The sequence below is a fragment of the Coptis chinensis genome, chromosome 1, assembly GCF_015680905.1.
Source record: "Coptis chinensis isolate HL-2020 chromosome 1, ASM1568090v1, whole genome shotgun sequence".
Taxonomy (NCBI): Eukaryota; Viridiplantae; Streptophyta; class Magnoliopsida; order Ranunculales; family Ranunculaceae; genus Coptis; species Coptis chinensis.
The window spans coordinates 55,999-72,994 of record NC_141456.1 but is presented as its reverse complement, the minus strand read 5'-3'; the positions used below and the strand labels follow the sequence as shown (position 1 = coordinate 72,994).

The 16,996-nt window shown below is 31.3% G+C and overlaps 1 protein-coding gene and 1 pseudogene across 1 annotated transcript; both read right to left on the bottom strand.

Moving 5' to 3' along the window:
- Nucleotides 1–663: 663 nt before the first annotated feature.
- LOC147521008 (F-box protein CPR1-like) lies at nucleotides 664–5,154 on the bottom strand (the record flags this gene model as incomplete). The annotated part of the gene is made up of 2 exons (XM_086557809.1): nucleotides 664–2,189; nucleotides 3,982–5,154. A coding segment is annotated over one exon (1,008 nt), but the record flags the coding sequence as incomplete, so codon positions are not given.
- Nucleotides 5,155–10,023: 4,869 nt separating this feature from the next.
- LOC147521007 (uncharacterized) lies at nucleotides 10,024–12,233 on the bottom strand (annotated as a pseudogene).
- Nucleotides 12,234–16,996: the final 4,763 nt, after the last annotated feature.

Genomic DNA, 16,996 nt, shown 5'->3' with positions numbered 1-16,996 from the left:
CCTTGTACTTTTATTAAAGTTTTAATATATTCTAACTTACCAAGCAAACAAAAAAAAACTCGTAACGAATATATAAAATAACACTCCCGAGTTCAAATCTTGAACAATTAATCACTCCATGATGGTTTCAGACTTTCTGGTTACAACACACCTAGCAAAACTTTTATCACTCTCGAGCTACACATGTCCATACTTAACCACTCTCAATGCTGCGCAAGTAAGGAGCAATCTTAGATGTAACACCCAATCAAGTTGGCGGTCTCTATCTGTTCCAAAATGAGAAGAATCTCACAGTAAAGACCATCTATTTACATTGAGACACATAGCTTGTTGGTCTGCATTTTAGTCGTAATAAGAATAATAAACTATATAGCTATACCTCTATATAGCTACTTGAGCTTGAGATAAAAATTAAACTAGCTTTCACCTATTTCCCTTTGGGACTATATCTCCCTTTTTCTTCCTACGATTTTGCTCCAGTTAGCAGTTCTTTTATAAAAACCAAAGTGTAACTCGAATGACCTTTGTATTACTTGCGTACTTGAAGGTGGCGTCAACAATCAGGATGACAATATTAGTGTAGGAAGGAAACACCTATATAATCCCAAAAAGTATGAAACTATGAAAATGAAAAGAAAACATAGCATATGAGTGTGTATCTGGTGAATTTGAACTAAACCCATCATATATTAGCGACATATTAAGTATGCAGGTAAGCCAAGTGAAATTACAAAATGGTCTTCAACTCTTTATAAGCTCATCACAATGTAAAGTGCATTAAAAAGATACATACTGACGTATGTCTAGTACCTAAGTGTTTTCAGAATTGTCATTAGATTCTTAACTCTACATCTTCTCCACCATTTGTATTCTCTGAGAAATATCCTCACAAGTTATTGACTCTGTTTTGAAAAGAAAAGTAATTTTTTCGAAGATAAAACCTTATTCGTGAAACCAGTTTTGATATTGGAAGAAAAAACAGTTTTGATAAATTGAAGGAATCACCAAAAAAAATGTATAAATTAACAGAATGTCATAATCTAGCGTTCCCACAGACATTCATCGCATAAATTAGTAACAAGTTTTGTAATCGTAAAAAAAATGCCATAAAAAGATAGCACCATTGCAACAGAATCACAACAAAAAAACAGTAAACCAAATGTAACAATCCAGCGTTCCCACAATGGCATTGGTTACTTACATAAGTACATATTATATTTCTTTCTTTATTATTATTATTATTATTTTTTATTTGAAACCCATTAGAGAAGAACCAAAGTACATAATATATCGGTTTCTAGAACAGATTATAATTTGGTATAAAACAAGTTTTTGCTAGCATAAAATAGTACTCATAAGAAAACAGCATGAAGGATAAATGTCATAATCCAGCGTTCCCAAGAAGACACTTATCACTTAAAACGGTATGAACAGAAGAATGCAACTTTTTAGGAATAAAACAAAAAACAGGGACAAGTTTAAAAACCCAATTTAGGCATATACTTTAAAAAAGCTTCTACTGGGACGAAAGTTGCTCATCTCATTAGGTAAGTGCATACAGATTCACTTGTGGAGTACTTCAGGACTGATCAGGAACTTTCTTATTCACTTCATGTGCATCTAGAAACCTACATCAATCAGAAATTGATTTTGAATAAACCCAACAATTCATATATCAAAACACGAATTGCAAGTTATGCTTTAAGCATTCTGTTAAGAGTATGTGTATTCTATGATGTGGTCATTATGTCATACTGATGTCATAGTGTAGGGTTTTGTACTTTTATACTATATTGTAATATGCCCCTTGTATGGGGCACACATTCCAATACACAAGGCCTTAGGAAGCTCAGAAAATGCTTCCTTAACGTTGACTAGTATAATAGGCGAATAATCAATATGAGATACGTATAAACAGATCATATCTTGAACAAAAGTATTATGCATAAAAATATCTTACTTATGGAAGCAGATGGATTTGAACCATCAACCTCTCAACAAAGAGTGCTCCAACCATTTTGAGCTTACGAATCCATTATAGAACACACACAAACAAATATATTTGCAGCAAATATGTACTGAGGAGAATATTTGTTACCAAACAACTTTTGACTATTTGTAACTGGGGACTTTTGTCCTCAACTGGTTTTGAAGTTAGTTATTAGTTCACTTCCTCCTTTGCACCCTTTCTGCAAAATGACACAAAACATCAGTTCCCTAAACGTCATAGCTTGCTTAACCTTGAGACAAGTAAATGACAGAAAGCTGAGGACCACAGTTGACAAGGCAGATGACAGTTACAGTGCAAAACCTGTAAATAATACTTATGTCCCATGCTACTCCAATGTAAAGCATAAAAAAGAAATAAATCATTAGCGTAACAACAGTTGTTCCTTTAATTTGTAACCAAAGAGTCGAGATCTGTTTCATTTTAACCTTCTTTGATATAACACCCAGGGAAACTTTTCACATCTTAAGAAGAAAATGTAACCAAAATAAATCAGAACTATGTCCTACTTATTCCCTATGTTATGAAATTCAAACATCACTACAAGGAAACAAATATTTCTAAATTTATAATTATGTCAAATACACGAGTAAAAAAGAAACCTAGGGAGATAAATATCTAGGAGAGGAACCACTTTTAAGTAAAATACAAATTCGTCTTTTGTCGTACTTTTTTAAAACAAACAAACAAACAAACCAATCAACCTAGGCACAAAGAGAGATATAGGAGAGGAACCATTTTCGAGTAAGAACAAATTCGTCTTTTGTCATACCACTATTCCCCGCATCACGCATAACTGGATCAGTTCATATTGACATGAACCACGTAAACACACAAGGTCTTTGGCTGCTAATATTACTGAATCATGTCCTAGACCGCCACTCGTCTACTAACTTCACTTTTTTCGCTTCTATACTAACAACAAATACATGCAGATGACTTTATCAAGTTAAGACTTACCGTTCCACAGACAGTGCCTAGCAAGCTCAATTACATTGACTCTAGAAACCATAATGGTGATTGAATAAGTATTCAGTCTGAGTCATACTAATACATATCAGACATTGACTAACAAGTATTTTATACGAAAATATCTTACTCTTACCTTTACAAAGTATCGGAAGTCTCATGAGTAGTTCTATAGCCATTCGTATATACTTATGAATTCATCTGCAGCTACTAACCGTATATAATAATAAAGTTTCTTCCTTATATTGACCAATCTAGCTCTTGCATCCTGTATACTATGAATGCCTACAAGTATGTCTTCTCCAATAACATACCTCAACCATTCATCATTATGAATTTGGCACCCTGCGGGAAATAAACAACAAAGAGTTCCATTTCCCTGCTTGCTAGAGCATTGAAGCCAAGGTTACGAAAAGCGTCTCCATCAAATATACATTCCCCTTTCCGATTCCATCGTGGGTGTTTAAAATATTGAGCAGCGACAAGCCACTCACTTAAATTCTCTCCCGTCAATTTCTGTCCAAGACGTGCGATGAAAGATGGATGACCCTTGCATTCGTGGAGAACTTCTCTAGCTACTGTTTGAAACTGAGGAGAATCTAGAATGTAACCAACTTGTTTTCGAAACAGGTCCCAGGGCAGTTCATCTGACAACGGTTCAAGTCTGATGATTTCTTGTGCCTCAAAACTGTGACAACAGGCATCCAAGTTTGTTGTGGTGACTATCACTTGTGGCTGTCTCCACAATTGATATCTAGCCAATTAAGCTCTAATCCATAATAATTTCAACCTAGGATTTGAAAGATATTTGCTGGCATCACAATATTATAGTGCACACTATTAATTCAAAGAAATAGGTTTGCACAGATTCACAGATAAACCAAAAAAAATAGAAAAAACAAATAAATATAGTGGTTGAAAAATAAGGAAATATACAAGAAACAGTGAAAAGATTAAGTTAAGACTGCATCAAGTATCAGGAATCATAAACATCCATGTTATACCTCAATATTTGCCTTCCCATATATGACAATAGAACAAACTACACCTCTGAAAATTCACATTCATGGCACAGTTTTATGTGAAAGCAATACAAGAGTCCGTGTCATGTTCTTTCTTTCTTTACTCTGATCACCCCTTGCATCAGTTGTCCACAGTTTCATTGCACTTCAGCATAGTGGAACAAGACTTTCCGTGTAGTTTACTATTGGATTATGAATCCCTTGGACATTGATATCCCTGTAACTTCTATCTTGAGGGTCATACAAACCTGAATATAATTTATGTGTGATGAAGTTTCCAGTATTCGTAATTCCGTAAGGATGATCAAATCCAGTAACAGTATATAGTTTAACCCAAGATTTCCTCAAACCATAGTCTTTCATCACCCACACTTCAAACTTGACAAAATCCTCATAGTCAAAGTTACACAATAGAGAAAGGCACCCATCGATAACTTCAAGTTGAATGCAGCAACTATCCTCTGCCACATCGGGATGCAGTTGTACAACTGCTCGAAACTCATCACTCGTAGTGTCAAAAGCAATTACAAAATTCGAGGCTAAGTCACTTCCACTTTCTTCGGTAGTACTAGGAGTCCCTATCCAATGAAAAGCGTTATTGAAGAAAATCCCGTTGCATTTCCCAGCAGTAATTCTGTAATCTACCGGTTGGATAACCCGCCACGAGTTCTTGGCAAGTGAGTAAACTTGTGCTTCCATACGTGCCTCGGGACAAAATATTCTTACAACTAGATAATCCTTGGAAATTGTATTGTAACCAAACCCAGTGAAAGGAGCAAGGTAGCCTTTGAGTGAAGGTTCTGGTAATTTCTTGCATTCTCTAGTAGAGGGATTGCATAAAAAAAGGGTATGTTCATTCTCTACTTGTATGCATAATAGTCCATTACAAGAACCCCAAATGGTGCCAGTCGATATCAGTGGCAAGTTATCAAACTTTACAATCTGCTGACCTGTATTAGAGTCTACCAAGTACGTAGCATAACGTCCAGGTACTAGTAAACAGTTGCTGCTCTTGTTTGATCGGTGAAGGTGCCTTTCGATAAAACATTGATCGCTAATTAACGAACGCCATGATTTGGACACGCACTTAAACTGTAGAAGAGACTTGACAGGTAGTCTAGAGGGAGGATACTCTGTATTTCTTTTACTTGAAAATTACTGATAAATAATGGATGAAAGTTGAGGAGGGAAGAAATCTTTTGGAAAGAACATAACTTTTTTAGGAAAGAATATAGAGACTTTATCATTGGATTTCAACTATATGACTCTTCCTTAAAAAAAAAACCTTATACCTCTCAACAAAACCCTTCATATATATAGAGAGACAAGAAATGGGCGTCAGCCCCCTCAATCCAGTCCGGTTATATATAAACTCCTCCCTCACGAACATACCTATATAACCTCCCTATTATTTACACCTTGCTAATTAACCTCCCTGTTTTTCAGATTATGAGCAATTTGCTGTCTAATTCTTATCTCCTGAAATTTTATATTTCCCATTCTACCCTTTTCATTAAATCAAACCCTTAAATTAACTGGAGATCCTTACATTGAAGAACACCTCTCTGATAAAGCAGACAAACAACAAAGATTCTTCATCCTTACACTAAAAAAGAACACCGATTTCATTGTGACAAAAAATGGGTTTATAGATAACCATTTTATAGATACAAAATTGAGTGGGGGACTGGAGGAAAAGTTGAATCTACTTATTGCTGGTAGTGTATTTGTGGAAATGCTCATGTGGAATAAAATTGTATGAACCACAATCATTTGTAGTTAAATTACTGTATGTCTTATCGTGATTTTGTTCAAGTAATTTGAAGTGGTTTTCATATGATATTGCAGGATAGAGTCCCTGCTTTTTCGCCACAGAAAGCCCGAGCTTTTATAGAGAATGAATTGGGAACACCAGTTGGCACCTGACATAATATATATAAATGTATTTTTGCATAGTCATATATATGTAAAACTATATTTACATAGTCGTTGGAGTTATGAAAATTTAAATTTACATAAGAACTTTTGGAATTGAAAAATTTTCCGACAACTAAAAGAATATATGAATGTATTTTTTACATAATATATATGTAAAACTATATTTACATAACAAAAGCTATGAAAACTTAAATTTACATAAGAACTTGATCTATAAAAATTTAAATTTAGAAGAGTGTGTTTACAAGTGCAAACAAAAAGAAACTATGCATGATAAATTGTTTTCACATAACATTTCTTTGAAATTGACTAATCTAACATCCGATATAATGAACTCATGTAATTTTATACGGCATGTTAAAATGTATTTTTACACAAGAGATTACTACAACTGATACGATCTATGTAAATTTAAATTTACACATAAGAATTTGACCTATTAAAAGTTATATTTTCATAGAGAACATATCGATTATAATATTTGCAAAATTATTTTTACACGGTATATATCATGTAACAAACCCAACTATTTTACCAACTAAAAAGATAAAACAGATTCCCATTATATAATCTACCAACACACATTAAGCCAAATTAGCCTTTTACATCCATAATTCTAACAATTGTAGTTATTATATCAAAGATCTAACAAATCCACCAAGAACTGATTAAACAAAAATCAACTCCTCATTTCTTGCATTCTTCTTTTGGATCTCATTTTCTTTGTTGTGATATATATATAATCAACTCCAAGCCTTTTTCAAAATCTGCCACAAGACCAACAAGGGTCACGGAAGCTCTAAAGGGCTTGTATGACTTATGCTCGTTTACATTTTCAATTACAATGAGAAAAACCAATTAATAACAAAGATTATCTATGCAAACTTTAAAATGTATAAATAAATTACCATACAAATCACGCCTCTGCAGAATAAAACTATTATACAAATTTAAAAATGCAGATCGAGTAAAACTACTATACGTACTATACAAATCTAAAATTGTAGAGTAAAACTACAACACAAATATGAAAATGCAAAGTAAAACTACTACACAAATTTAAGAATGCATAGTAAAACTATTACACAAATTTAAAAGAATACAGAATAAAACTATCACCATACATTACATAAACATAAAAAAGCATAGTAAAAATACTACGCAAATTTACAAATGCAGAATAAAAACTACTACAAAAATATAAAAATGCATACTAAAACTACTACATACACAAACTTAAAAATATTTAATAAATCCAAACTTGAAATTGCAAAACTATGAAAACTATAAAATACATAGTAAAATCACTAAACAAATAGTAAAATCACTAAACAAATGTAAATTCATATTTACAAACTAACTCATGAAAATTCATTTTAATTTTTCATACAAATTTATAAAAATATTATTAAAGGTTGAAGATTCTCACCAGATTTGGTTTGTTCATTGTAGTTTTTGGAACAGCCATCTTCTCAATTTCATCTCCATCTCGTTTAGAACTTAAAGGTTTGATTTTTTTTGTTTGGATTTTCAGTTTTTTCGAAATTGTAGATCGAAGTTCTTTTTTTCTCGTTGTTGCTTTTCATATTTTTTTGTTGATGATCCAGTCCACTTTATTCTCATGTAGGAATTTAGACTGGCAGGAGAAGATATTTTAGATATAAAAAGCTAGAAAGAAGAAAGTGAGAAGGAAGAGAGAAAAATAGAATGAATCAGGCTTTTAAGTGGGGGGTATTTTTGTCAGTTTTATATTTTATAAAAAGGAGGGAGATTTTGTGAGTTGTTACGAATTGAGGGGGTTTTAATGGACCCAATTGTTAACCAGGGAGATTAAACTCAAATCCTGTATAGAGAGAAATTGGTGTGGAGTCGGTGTGTATGTGTAATACAGTGAAATTCGTGTTTGATTTCGATTGCAAGAGAAATTAGTTGGTGTCTGATTTCGATTGGAATTGGTGTGGAGTTGGTGTGTATATGTAATACAGAGAAATTAAGAAATTGGTTTTCAATGGTTTTGAAACGACAATTATGTAACGTTTTTGTTTACTAAAATAAGTTCAATGTTTTCTGTTTTCACAACTGCAATATATGTTTTGATATATGAATTCTAGGGTTTGACTTCAAAATCAATTTCTAATTGACTTAGGTTTCCAGATACACATTCATATGCTATGAGTGTTTTCTTCCCACGTTAACATTGTCCCTGCTGTCATTGTCGAAGCCACTTTTAATTACGCAAAGAGTATGTTTCAGAGTGAATAAGAAGGTTTGGCTAAACATCTGATTAATCACTAATTTAAATATAACGATTATATTTGGTTTACATTATTCAGTTTAAGGATCTATTGTTTACATTTTTATGATTGTTGTAGTGTAGCCATTATACTTTGAATAAGATAGTGAGAGCGTCTGAGTGTGAATGCCCAAGCTTTATGACGATGGTCTATCTGTAGTTCTGTACTACGTTGAGGTTGGTTAGTTGAGCTGTTGTTCCTGATCAGTACTGAAGTTTTGGAGGACTCAGCCAAGTTTGTAATTCCCAGGAGTCTGTAGGCACTTTCCTACAGATAATAGGACATTGAGCACATTGTTAGATGAGGTCTGATGAGGACATTGTTAGGAGAATAAAAAAAAAAAATGTGTTTTTCATTTCGGATCAGTCATAAAAGAACAAAAAAAATGAAAAAGAACGTAATAGGAGTTGATTTAGCATCAAAGATATTGGAGAAGGAATTGAGTTGGAGAATAGAAAGAAATAGACTGAAAGAGAGACACGAGATGACTCAACTACAGTCTGTAGGCACTAGCGAGGTATGTGTTAAACCAATTTTCTATTAGTATTTGGTGCTGGATATTTTTAGGTACAGAATGTCTGAGTTCGTCTTATGTTGTCTTCACTTTTTTGATTGATGTTGACTGGACACTCAACATCTTCACTTTTTTGATTGATGTTGACTGGACACTCAACATCATTCAGTGTGATCTAATGTAGGAACTTTAGATCTGACTCTTGCCCAGGATCAATCTCAGGAATCACGATTCTATTTTGTGGAAAATCAGACCATTCAATGGTGGGCTGGTTTGGCCAATGTTTGTGCAAGCTATATGCCTATTGCCTAAACTGGATCATTGGCACCCATGGTTCTTGCACGGTATGCTTACTTTAGGATAAGAAGTATTGCTTTAGTTTGTGTTTGCTTGGGTAGTAGTTTTCGTGCAAGTTACATTGGCACTTATACGGTGTCCATATGCCCCACACGGACAAAGTGTCTGACATAGGGAAATATAAATGGAGGTATATCACACACATATATATGTCCGTGTCGGACATATCAGGGGTGGATCAAGAAAATTTGAGGCCCTTTGACGCACCAAGGGTTCTTGGATGGTATATTTACTTATGGATAAAAACTATTGTTACTTTACTAGCCAAGAGAAATAGGTGGAGGCTTCTGATCTCCAGCACACACCCTGATCTGTTTGTAATTTTGTAGTCCAGTTCTTTGCGACATTATGTCATGTGTGGTAAGTTGGTATTTAACTTATTCCCCCTTTGTTTTTTATTATATTTAGTGGGAAATCTTCTATTATGCATTATCCAAGTACCTTCACTTGTGCTTCCAATCTGTCAGTTTGTTCAGCGAAAAAAACATAATTTTCACCTGATGCAAGAAAAAAGGAGCAACCCGCGCTGAAGTATCCAAGGAAAATAAAAAAACAAACCCACGTGCATCTCAATCTTCAAGACGCCTTAAAACTCCGATGTAACATTAGCATCTCTCTGTTCATTTGCTACAACAACTTCATCAACTCGATTTGCTGTCACCTTTGCACCCCTGTCCAGAATTTGTCTCCTCGTATGACAATTAACAGTATAATAAGAAGAAAGAAAAACTATTAGGAGGCCAAGCAGTCATACTCATATTACCACCTCACATTCAACTCCTGAACCTTGCTTGGGTCGCCTTGAACCACCTCGATCACAAGCTTTTGAAAACAACCTGCAGCTTTTTTCACTATAAAATTAAGAAGATTAGCGTAAAAAAAATAAATATATATATTTTCACCTTAAAGTCCATCACCTGCCGCAATGACCCAACTGCATTAAGCAACTGTGTCTAAATTTACAGTGCAAACACTCCAATCCTTATAAGACTTATTCACTTTCCCTTTTGCAATTGCCTGGCAAGAGAAATTTATACTTTTCAGCATTATTCAAAAGAAACGCCGGCAGGTGAACAGCTGAAAAAGAATGAGGAATCGGTACAATCTTCCCAATAATCTCCTGGAATGTGTACTCCTCAGGAAGCATATCAAATAGGTCAGCCCCTTTTGCAGATTACATCCTGAATCCTTTGGGGATTTAAAAAGTGCAAGAACCTTACCCTATCAAAATGACTATATGCTTTCATCTTAAAAACGAACTCACTAATACGGCGGAAGCAAAAGCTGCAATGCCATCCCGCATCTGATAAGGCGTAGTCAGTCTGCCGATAATGTGCATACTTTGTCTTACCCGTCTGATATCTATGAACAGAAGCTCTCCAGCTTTTATTGTCCAGGAGAAACTCGAAATAGTACAAGTAATTATTCAACCGGAGATGGAGGACTTGAGTGATTTCATCGCACCATCTCAAAAGATTAATTGTATGGCTGCTTGGAATCTCGTCAACATCAGACATTATCAACAAATCATCATCAGTTATACCTGCTATTCTGAGAAGGTGATCCAAGGCTACTCTTCAACAAATGGATTCTCTCCTTTCCTAGACCTCCCTCCAATAGTGCCATAAGTCAGTCTCGAATCAATGAATTTGAAATCATCTCGATGAGCGGAAAACACAAGAGGCTTTGGCAACCCAGTGAAAGTAGAATTTGATTCGAGGAGAACAAATTGTGTAATGTAAGGGTACAACTCATTCCATCGGACTGTAAGTATGTCAACCTCATTGCTGAACAACACAGCATCAAAGAGACAAAGACACACCGCGGAGACTCACGAATTCCCCATCCATGAAGCCTGCAAAGGTTCTCCATCGAAACATTCTCATGGTAGTAATGTAGGAAATGATAACTAGACAATCACTTTGAATAACCACAAACTTCAACACCTAATGAAACAGGCCACGAGAACAATTGGGATAAACATAATAATAATAAAAAAACAACAACAAAAACTATAGCAATACAGGCTATGCAGAAGAAAACGAATTTTTTTTACTTGCCTGAAACAATTTGAACTCTATTTAAGCAATGCCGTTAGATCTAGAGATGGAGTAACTTAAGAATAACGCAAAGTCCAAGCCCGGTTAAGGACATAAGCCCAATCCAACCAATGAGTCAACAAGAAATAAGCCAAAAGGCCCAATTCCCAATCCTTTTATATTAATATTTTCCCAAGATTTGTGAGTCATAGAAAGTTTTTAAAATAGTCCCTATTTGAAAAATAATTACTTTGCCTTCTTACCAAACTAACCCTGAATTTGGCTCCGCTCTCTAATTTAATATAAATTAAAATTGTCCTTTCATGGACTAAAACAAAAAAACAAATACGATTATTTCATTATTTCAAACAAGCGATGGGATAAAAAAACAAATTTAAAACAATGAATTAGTTAATTGATATGTAAAGTTATTGGATATGGATATGGATATGTATTAGTTAATAGACTAGATTTTGGAGGGGCATACGCTGGGATCTATTAAATATTTTCTTTGAAAAGCTTTACAAAATGTCTCACACAAATTTTCGAAGAATATATTTTTATTAAAAATAAATCAAAATACGTTTAATGATTATGGTGCATAAGTACTTGGAAACTAAGAGATCAAATTGAGATAGCATATTCACTTTGTGGTTTAGGATATTAACCGTAATTTTTAAATAGAATTATCTTAAACTCTATCATTTTTGTATAATAGTTTTCTTAGATTTATAGTGTAGGGCAAATTTTGAATCAATATATTTTTATTGAAAATAAACCGAAAATATGTTAATGGTGGCGATTATGGTGTATAAGTACTTGGAAACTAAAGGGATTTAATTGAGATAACCTTTTCACTTTATGGTTTAGAATATTAATCCATAATTTTCAAATAAAATTATCTTAAACAGAAAATTTAGCTTGTATGATAGCATTTTATTAGATTTATGGTGATTTCAGTAAATCATCACCATTCAAATTTTATGTACTAATGTACAAATCACTATGTTTGATTATTTTCATATCATCAAAAAATACACTACTCTCATTTGAAAAGATTTATCACATTGTTGTCCTATGAGCGGGTGTCATTATATTAAATTATTCTAAAAATATTAGCAAATGCATAACTATGAAAAAATAAAAATTATATTAATTACTCATTTAAATTTCTTGCACCATTCTCTATAAAAGCTTGAACAAACCTTGATAAAACTCATGGACTTCTTTTTTATTGTTAGGTTTAATAATATAAGTTTGATTAAAGTTTTGTGAGAATGTCCAATGTGGCCAAAATAATATTGAAGGCTGCTTGAATAGCAAGACATTCCCAATCACAATAAAAAAATTATAATAAATACTATTTAAAATGCAAAACTATATTTAGGACATTTGAAACCACATATAATACAAATATGTTTTAGGGTTATTAGTTCAATGCATTTGCAAAAGTTTTTTATTTTCCATTAATTATATATTCTTTGAGATTAGTTTAATGTAGCACGTTGCAGGACATAATTTTTCATTAATTATTCTTTTTTAGTTTGCGGTTGCATCAAGTTTCCAATTTTATGTTAATTATTATTTGAGGTTAGTTCAAATTGCAATTGTATTCACTTTATGATTTCAGGTTAGTTATTCATTAAGGTTAATTCAAGATGCAGTTGCATCCAATTTTTCGATGTTTTGTTAATTAGTCTTTGAGATTAGTTCATTGTATTTGCATCCATGTTCCAATCTCCATTAATTAAAATGTGAGGTTAGTTTAATACATCTCAGTATCTAGTTTTCGATTTCCTTATTAATTTTTTTTAGGTTAGTTCGATAGTTTACAATTTCTATCGAAGTTTACATATATGTAAAGGTCTGTTTTTATAAATTCACTTTTTTTGGGTTCCTAATTACTCGAATTATTCATGTGAGAAGGCTAAAAAGTGGACATTTATGCTTTGAGCTCCGATATTACATCCGACTTAGATTTCTAGTTAATTATTTTTTGAGGTTATTTCAATGCATTTGCATCCAATTTTTTTTATTTTTCGTTAGTTAATCTCATTTTAGTTTAATGCAATTGCATCCAGTTTTGGTTTTCCGTTAATTATTTTTGAGGTTAGTTCAATGCATTTGCATCCGATTTCGATTTTATGTTAATTGCTTTTTTTGAGATTAGTTCAATGTATTTGCATCAAGTTTCGATTTCCCATTAATTATTTTTGAGGTTAGTTCAAAAAGTTACATCAAATTTATAATTTCCGTTAATTATTCATTAAGGTTAGTTCAAAATGGTTTCATCCATTTTTCAATGTTTAGAGTTAATTAGTCTTTGAGATTACTTCATTGCATTTGGATCCAGTTTTCAATTTCCGTTAATAACTCTTTAAGGTTAGTTCAATGGTCAAGCATCTAGATCGATTATTTATGCTTTGAGATTAGTTCGATACAATTATATTAGGTTTTCTGATTTCCGTTAACTATTCTTTGAGGTTATTTCAATGCATTTGCATTTAGTTTCCAATTTCAACAAATTATTCTATGAGGTTAGTTCAATCTGATTTGCATTCGGTTTTTTTTTTTGTTTATTATTTTTTGAGTTAAGTTCAATGCATTTGCATCAAGTTTTTGGTTTCCCATTAATTATTATTTGAGGTTTGTTTGATGTATTTGCATACTATTTCGATTTTTCGTTAAATATTTTTCAAAGATTTGCATCTAATTTCTAATTTCCCATTAATTATTCTTGTCGTTAGTTTAATGCAATTTGTATAAAGTTTATAATTTCCGTTAAACTCTTTGAGCTCGGTTATGTATTTGAATCCAGATTTCCTTATAATTATCTAATGTGGTGTGTAATACCAAGTTTCAACGATCCATCTCCAGTGTCATTGCAAACATGATGACATAAAAAGTAAATTATGCTTAATTTACTATGTGGGATCATCGAAGATTAAAAAGTTTTTGGATTTTTCGATTAATTATTCTTTAAATTATACATGACTCACTATATGGAATCGATCTTCAAAGATTAACCCTGAACGGTGTTGTTATATTAATTATGAGAAAAAATATTTGCAAATACCCTAACTATTATATATTAATATTATATTTATCACTAAACCAAAAATATGTGAAAAACAAAAAAAACTTGCATTTGATAAAATCCTTCAATTTCATTTTGTTGTTTAATAATAGAAGTTTGATTGATGTTTTAAGATTGCCTAATAAATGAAGTTCATATATATTGAAGCTACTTGAATACGAAAAGAGATAAGATAAACACCATTTTAAATACAAAACTATATTTATCGAGAATTCCCCAACATATAACCCAACTATGTTTTTTGAGGTTAGTTCAATGCATTTGCATCCGGTTTTTGATTTTCCGTTATTTATATTTTGAGGTTAGTTTAACTTTGCATCCAATTTCCAATTTCGTTATTTATTTTTTGAGATCAATTCAATGCCGTTGCATCCAGGTTCGATTTATCGTTAATTTTTTTTTTTTTTTGTTTAATACATTTGCATCTAATTTTCCATTTTCATTTAATTGTTGTTCTTCAAGTCGATTCGATGTATTTGCATTTTGATTTCCGTTAATTATTTGTGAGATTAATTTAATGTATTTGCATGATTTTGATTTTCGTTTATTATTTGATAAAGTTGTATTTGCATATAGTTTCCGATTTTCCGTTAATTATTTTTTAAGATTAGTTGCATTTGCATTATGTTTTAATTTAATTTATAATTAATTTTTAGTAGTTTTTTTGAGGTTAGTTCAATGATGTTGTATTGATTTCCGATTTCTGACATTAATTTAATCTTTGAGGGTTAGCTCAATGTATTTGCATCCATTTCGATTTTATGACAATTATTTTTTAATGTTAGTTTGATGTATTTGCATCCAAGTTTTTTTTTTTGTTAATTATTCTTTTGAGGTTAGTTTAATGTAGTTGTATCCATATTCGATTTTCTATTAATTAATTTTTAAAGATTAGTTTAATGCTTGTATTTGCAAGATGATTTTTTTGTTAAATATTATTTGAGGTTAGTTCGATACATTTGCATCCAATTTTTGGTTCCCCATTAATTGTGTTTTTTTTACGTTATTTTCATTCAATATTATACATATTTTAAAATATTTGTCATTATTGCTTTGTCGTTATTATTATTATTTTTTTTTCTATTATATATTTTGTGATGTTATTTTTAGTATAATTGTCACGTGTTAAAGATAAAAATAAGTCGGTGTTTTATCATAGTCTCATAGACACAAAAATTGTATGATTTGTAATATGGAATTAGTTTCTACAAATCACTTATTTTTTAGCAATTTTTTTATTTGATCAAATATATACAAATTAGAACAATAAAAGTGTTTGATTCGTAATATGAAATTACATTATACATGTCACCTATTTTTTAGCATTTTTTTTTTATTTTATCAAATATATAAGAATTGACAATACACTCAAACTCTCCAAATATAAGAATTAGAAATACACTCAAACTCTCCAAAGAACTCCAAATATAAGAATTAGAAATACACCCAAACTCTCCAAAGAGGTTTAATGTAGGTAGGATTGTAGGTTATTAGAAAATACTATCTTTCATATTATAGTGGCAGGGATAGGTTTCATATTAGAGTGACACATAGGAGAGAGAAAATCCTCCTTTAAAGGTCTATGTTTTAGTATATTCATTCAATATTATACATATTTTAAAATATTTGTCATTATTGCTTTGTCGTTATTATTTTTTTTTTCTATTATATATTTTGTGATGTTATTTTTAGTATAATTTATACGTGTTAAAGATATATTGAAATAAATTGTTTTATCATAGTCTCATAGACACTAAAATTGTATGATTTGTAATATGGAATTAGTTTCTACAAATCACTTATTTTTTAGCAATTTTTTTATTTGATCAAATATATAAAAATTAGAACAATAAAAGTGTTTAATTCGTAATATGAAATTACATTCTACATGTCACCTATTTTTTAGCATTTTTTTTTATTTTATCAAATATATAAGAATTGACAATACACTCAAACTCTCCAAATATAAGAATTAGAAATACACTCAAACTCTCCAAAGAGCTCCAAATATAAGAATTGGAAATACACTCAAACTCTCCAAAGAGGTTCAATGTAGGTAGGATTGTAGGTTATTAGAAAATACTATCTTTCATATTATAGTGGCACATAGGATAGAGAAAAATCTAACTCTCATATTAGAGTGACACATAGGAGAGAGAAAATCCTCCTTTAAAGGTCTATGTTTTAGTATATTCATTCAATATTATACATATTTTAAAATATTTGTCATTATTGCTTTGTCGTTTTTTTTTTTTTTCTATTATATATTTTGTGATGTTATTTTTAGTATAATTACCTTGTTAAAGATATATTGAAATAAGTCGGTGTTTTATCATAGTCTCATAGACACTAAAATTGTATGATTTGTAATATGGAATTAGTTTATACAAATCACTTATTTTTTAGCAATTTTTTTATTTGATCAAATATATAAAAATTAGAACAATAAAAGTGTTTAATTCGTAATATGAAATTACATTCTACATGTCACCTATTTTTTAGCATTTTTTTTTTTATTTTATCAAATATATAAGAATTGACAATACACTCAAACTGGACCAAATATAAGAATTAAATACATCAAACTCTCCAATTTTTCCAAATATAAGAATTGGAAGGGTTCTCAAACTCTCCAAAGAGGTTCAATGTAGGTAGGATTGTAGGTTATTAGAAAATACTATCTTTCATATTATAGTGGCACATGGGATCAGAGAAAAATCTAACTCTCATATTAGAGGGTGACACATAGGAGAAAAAA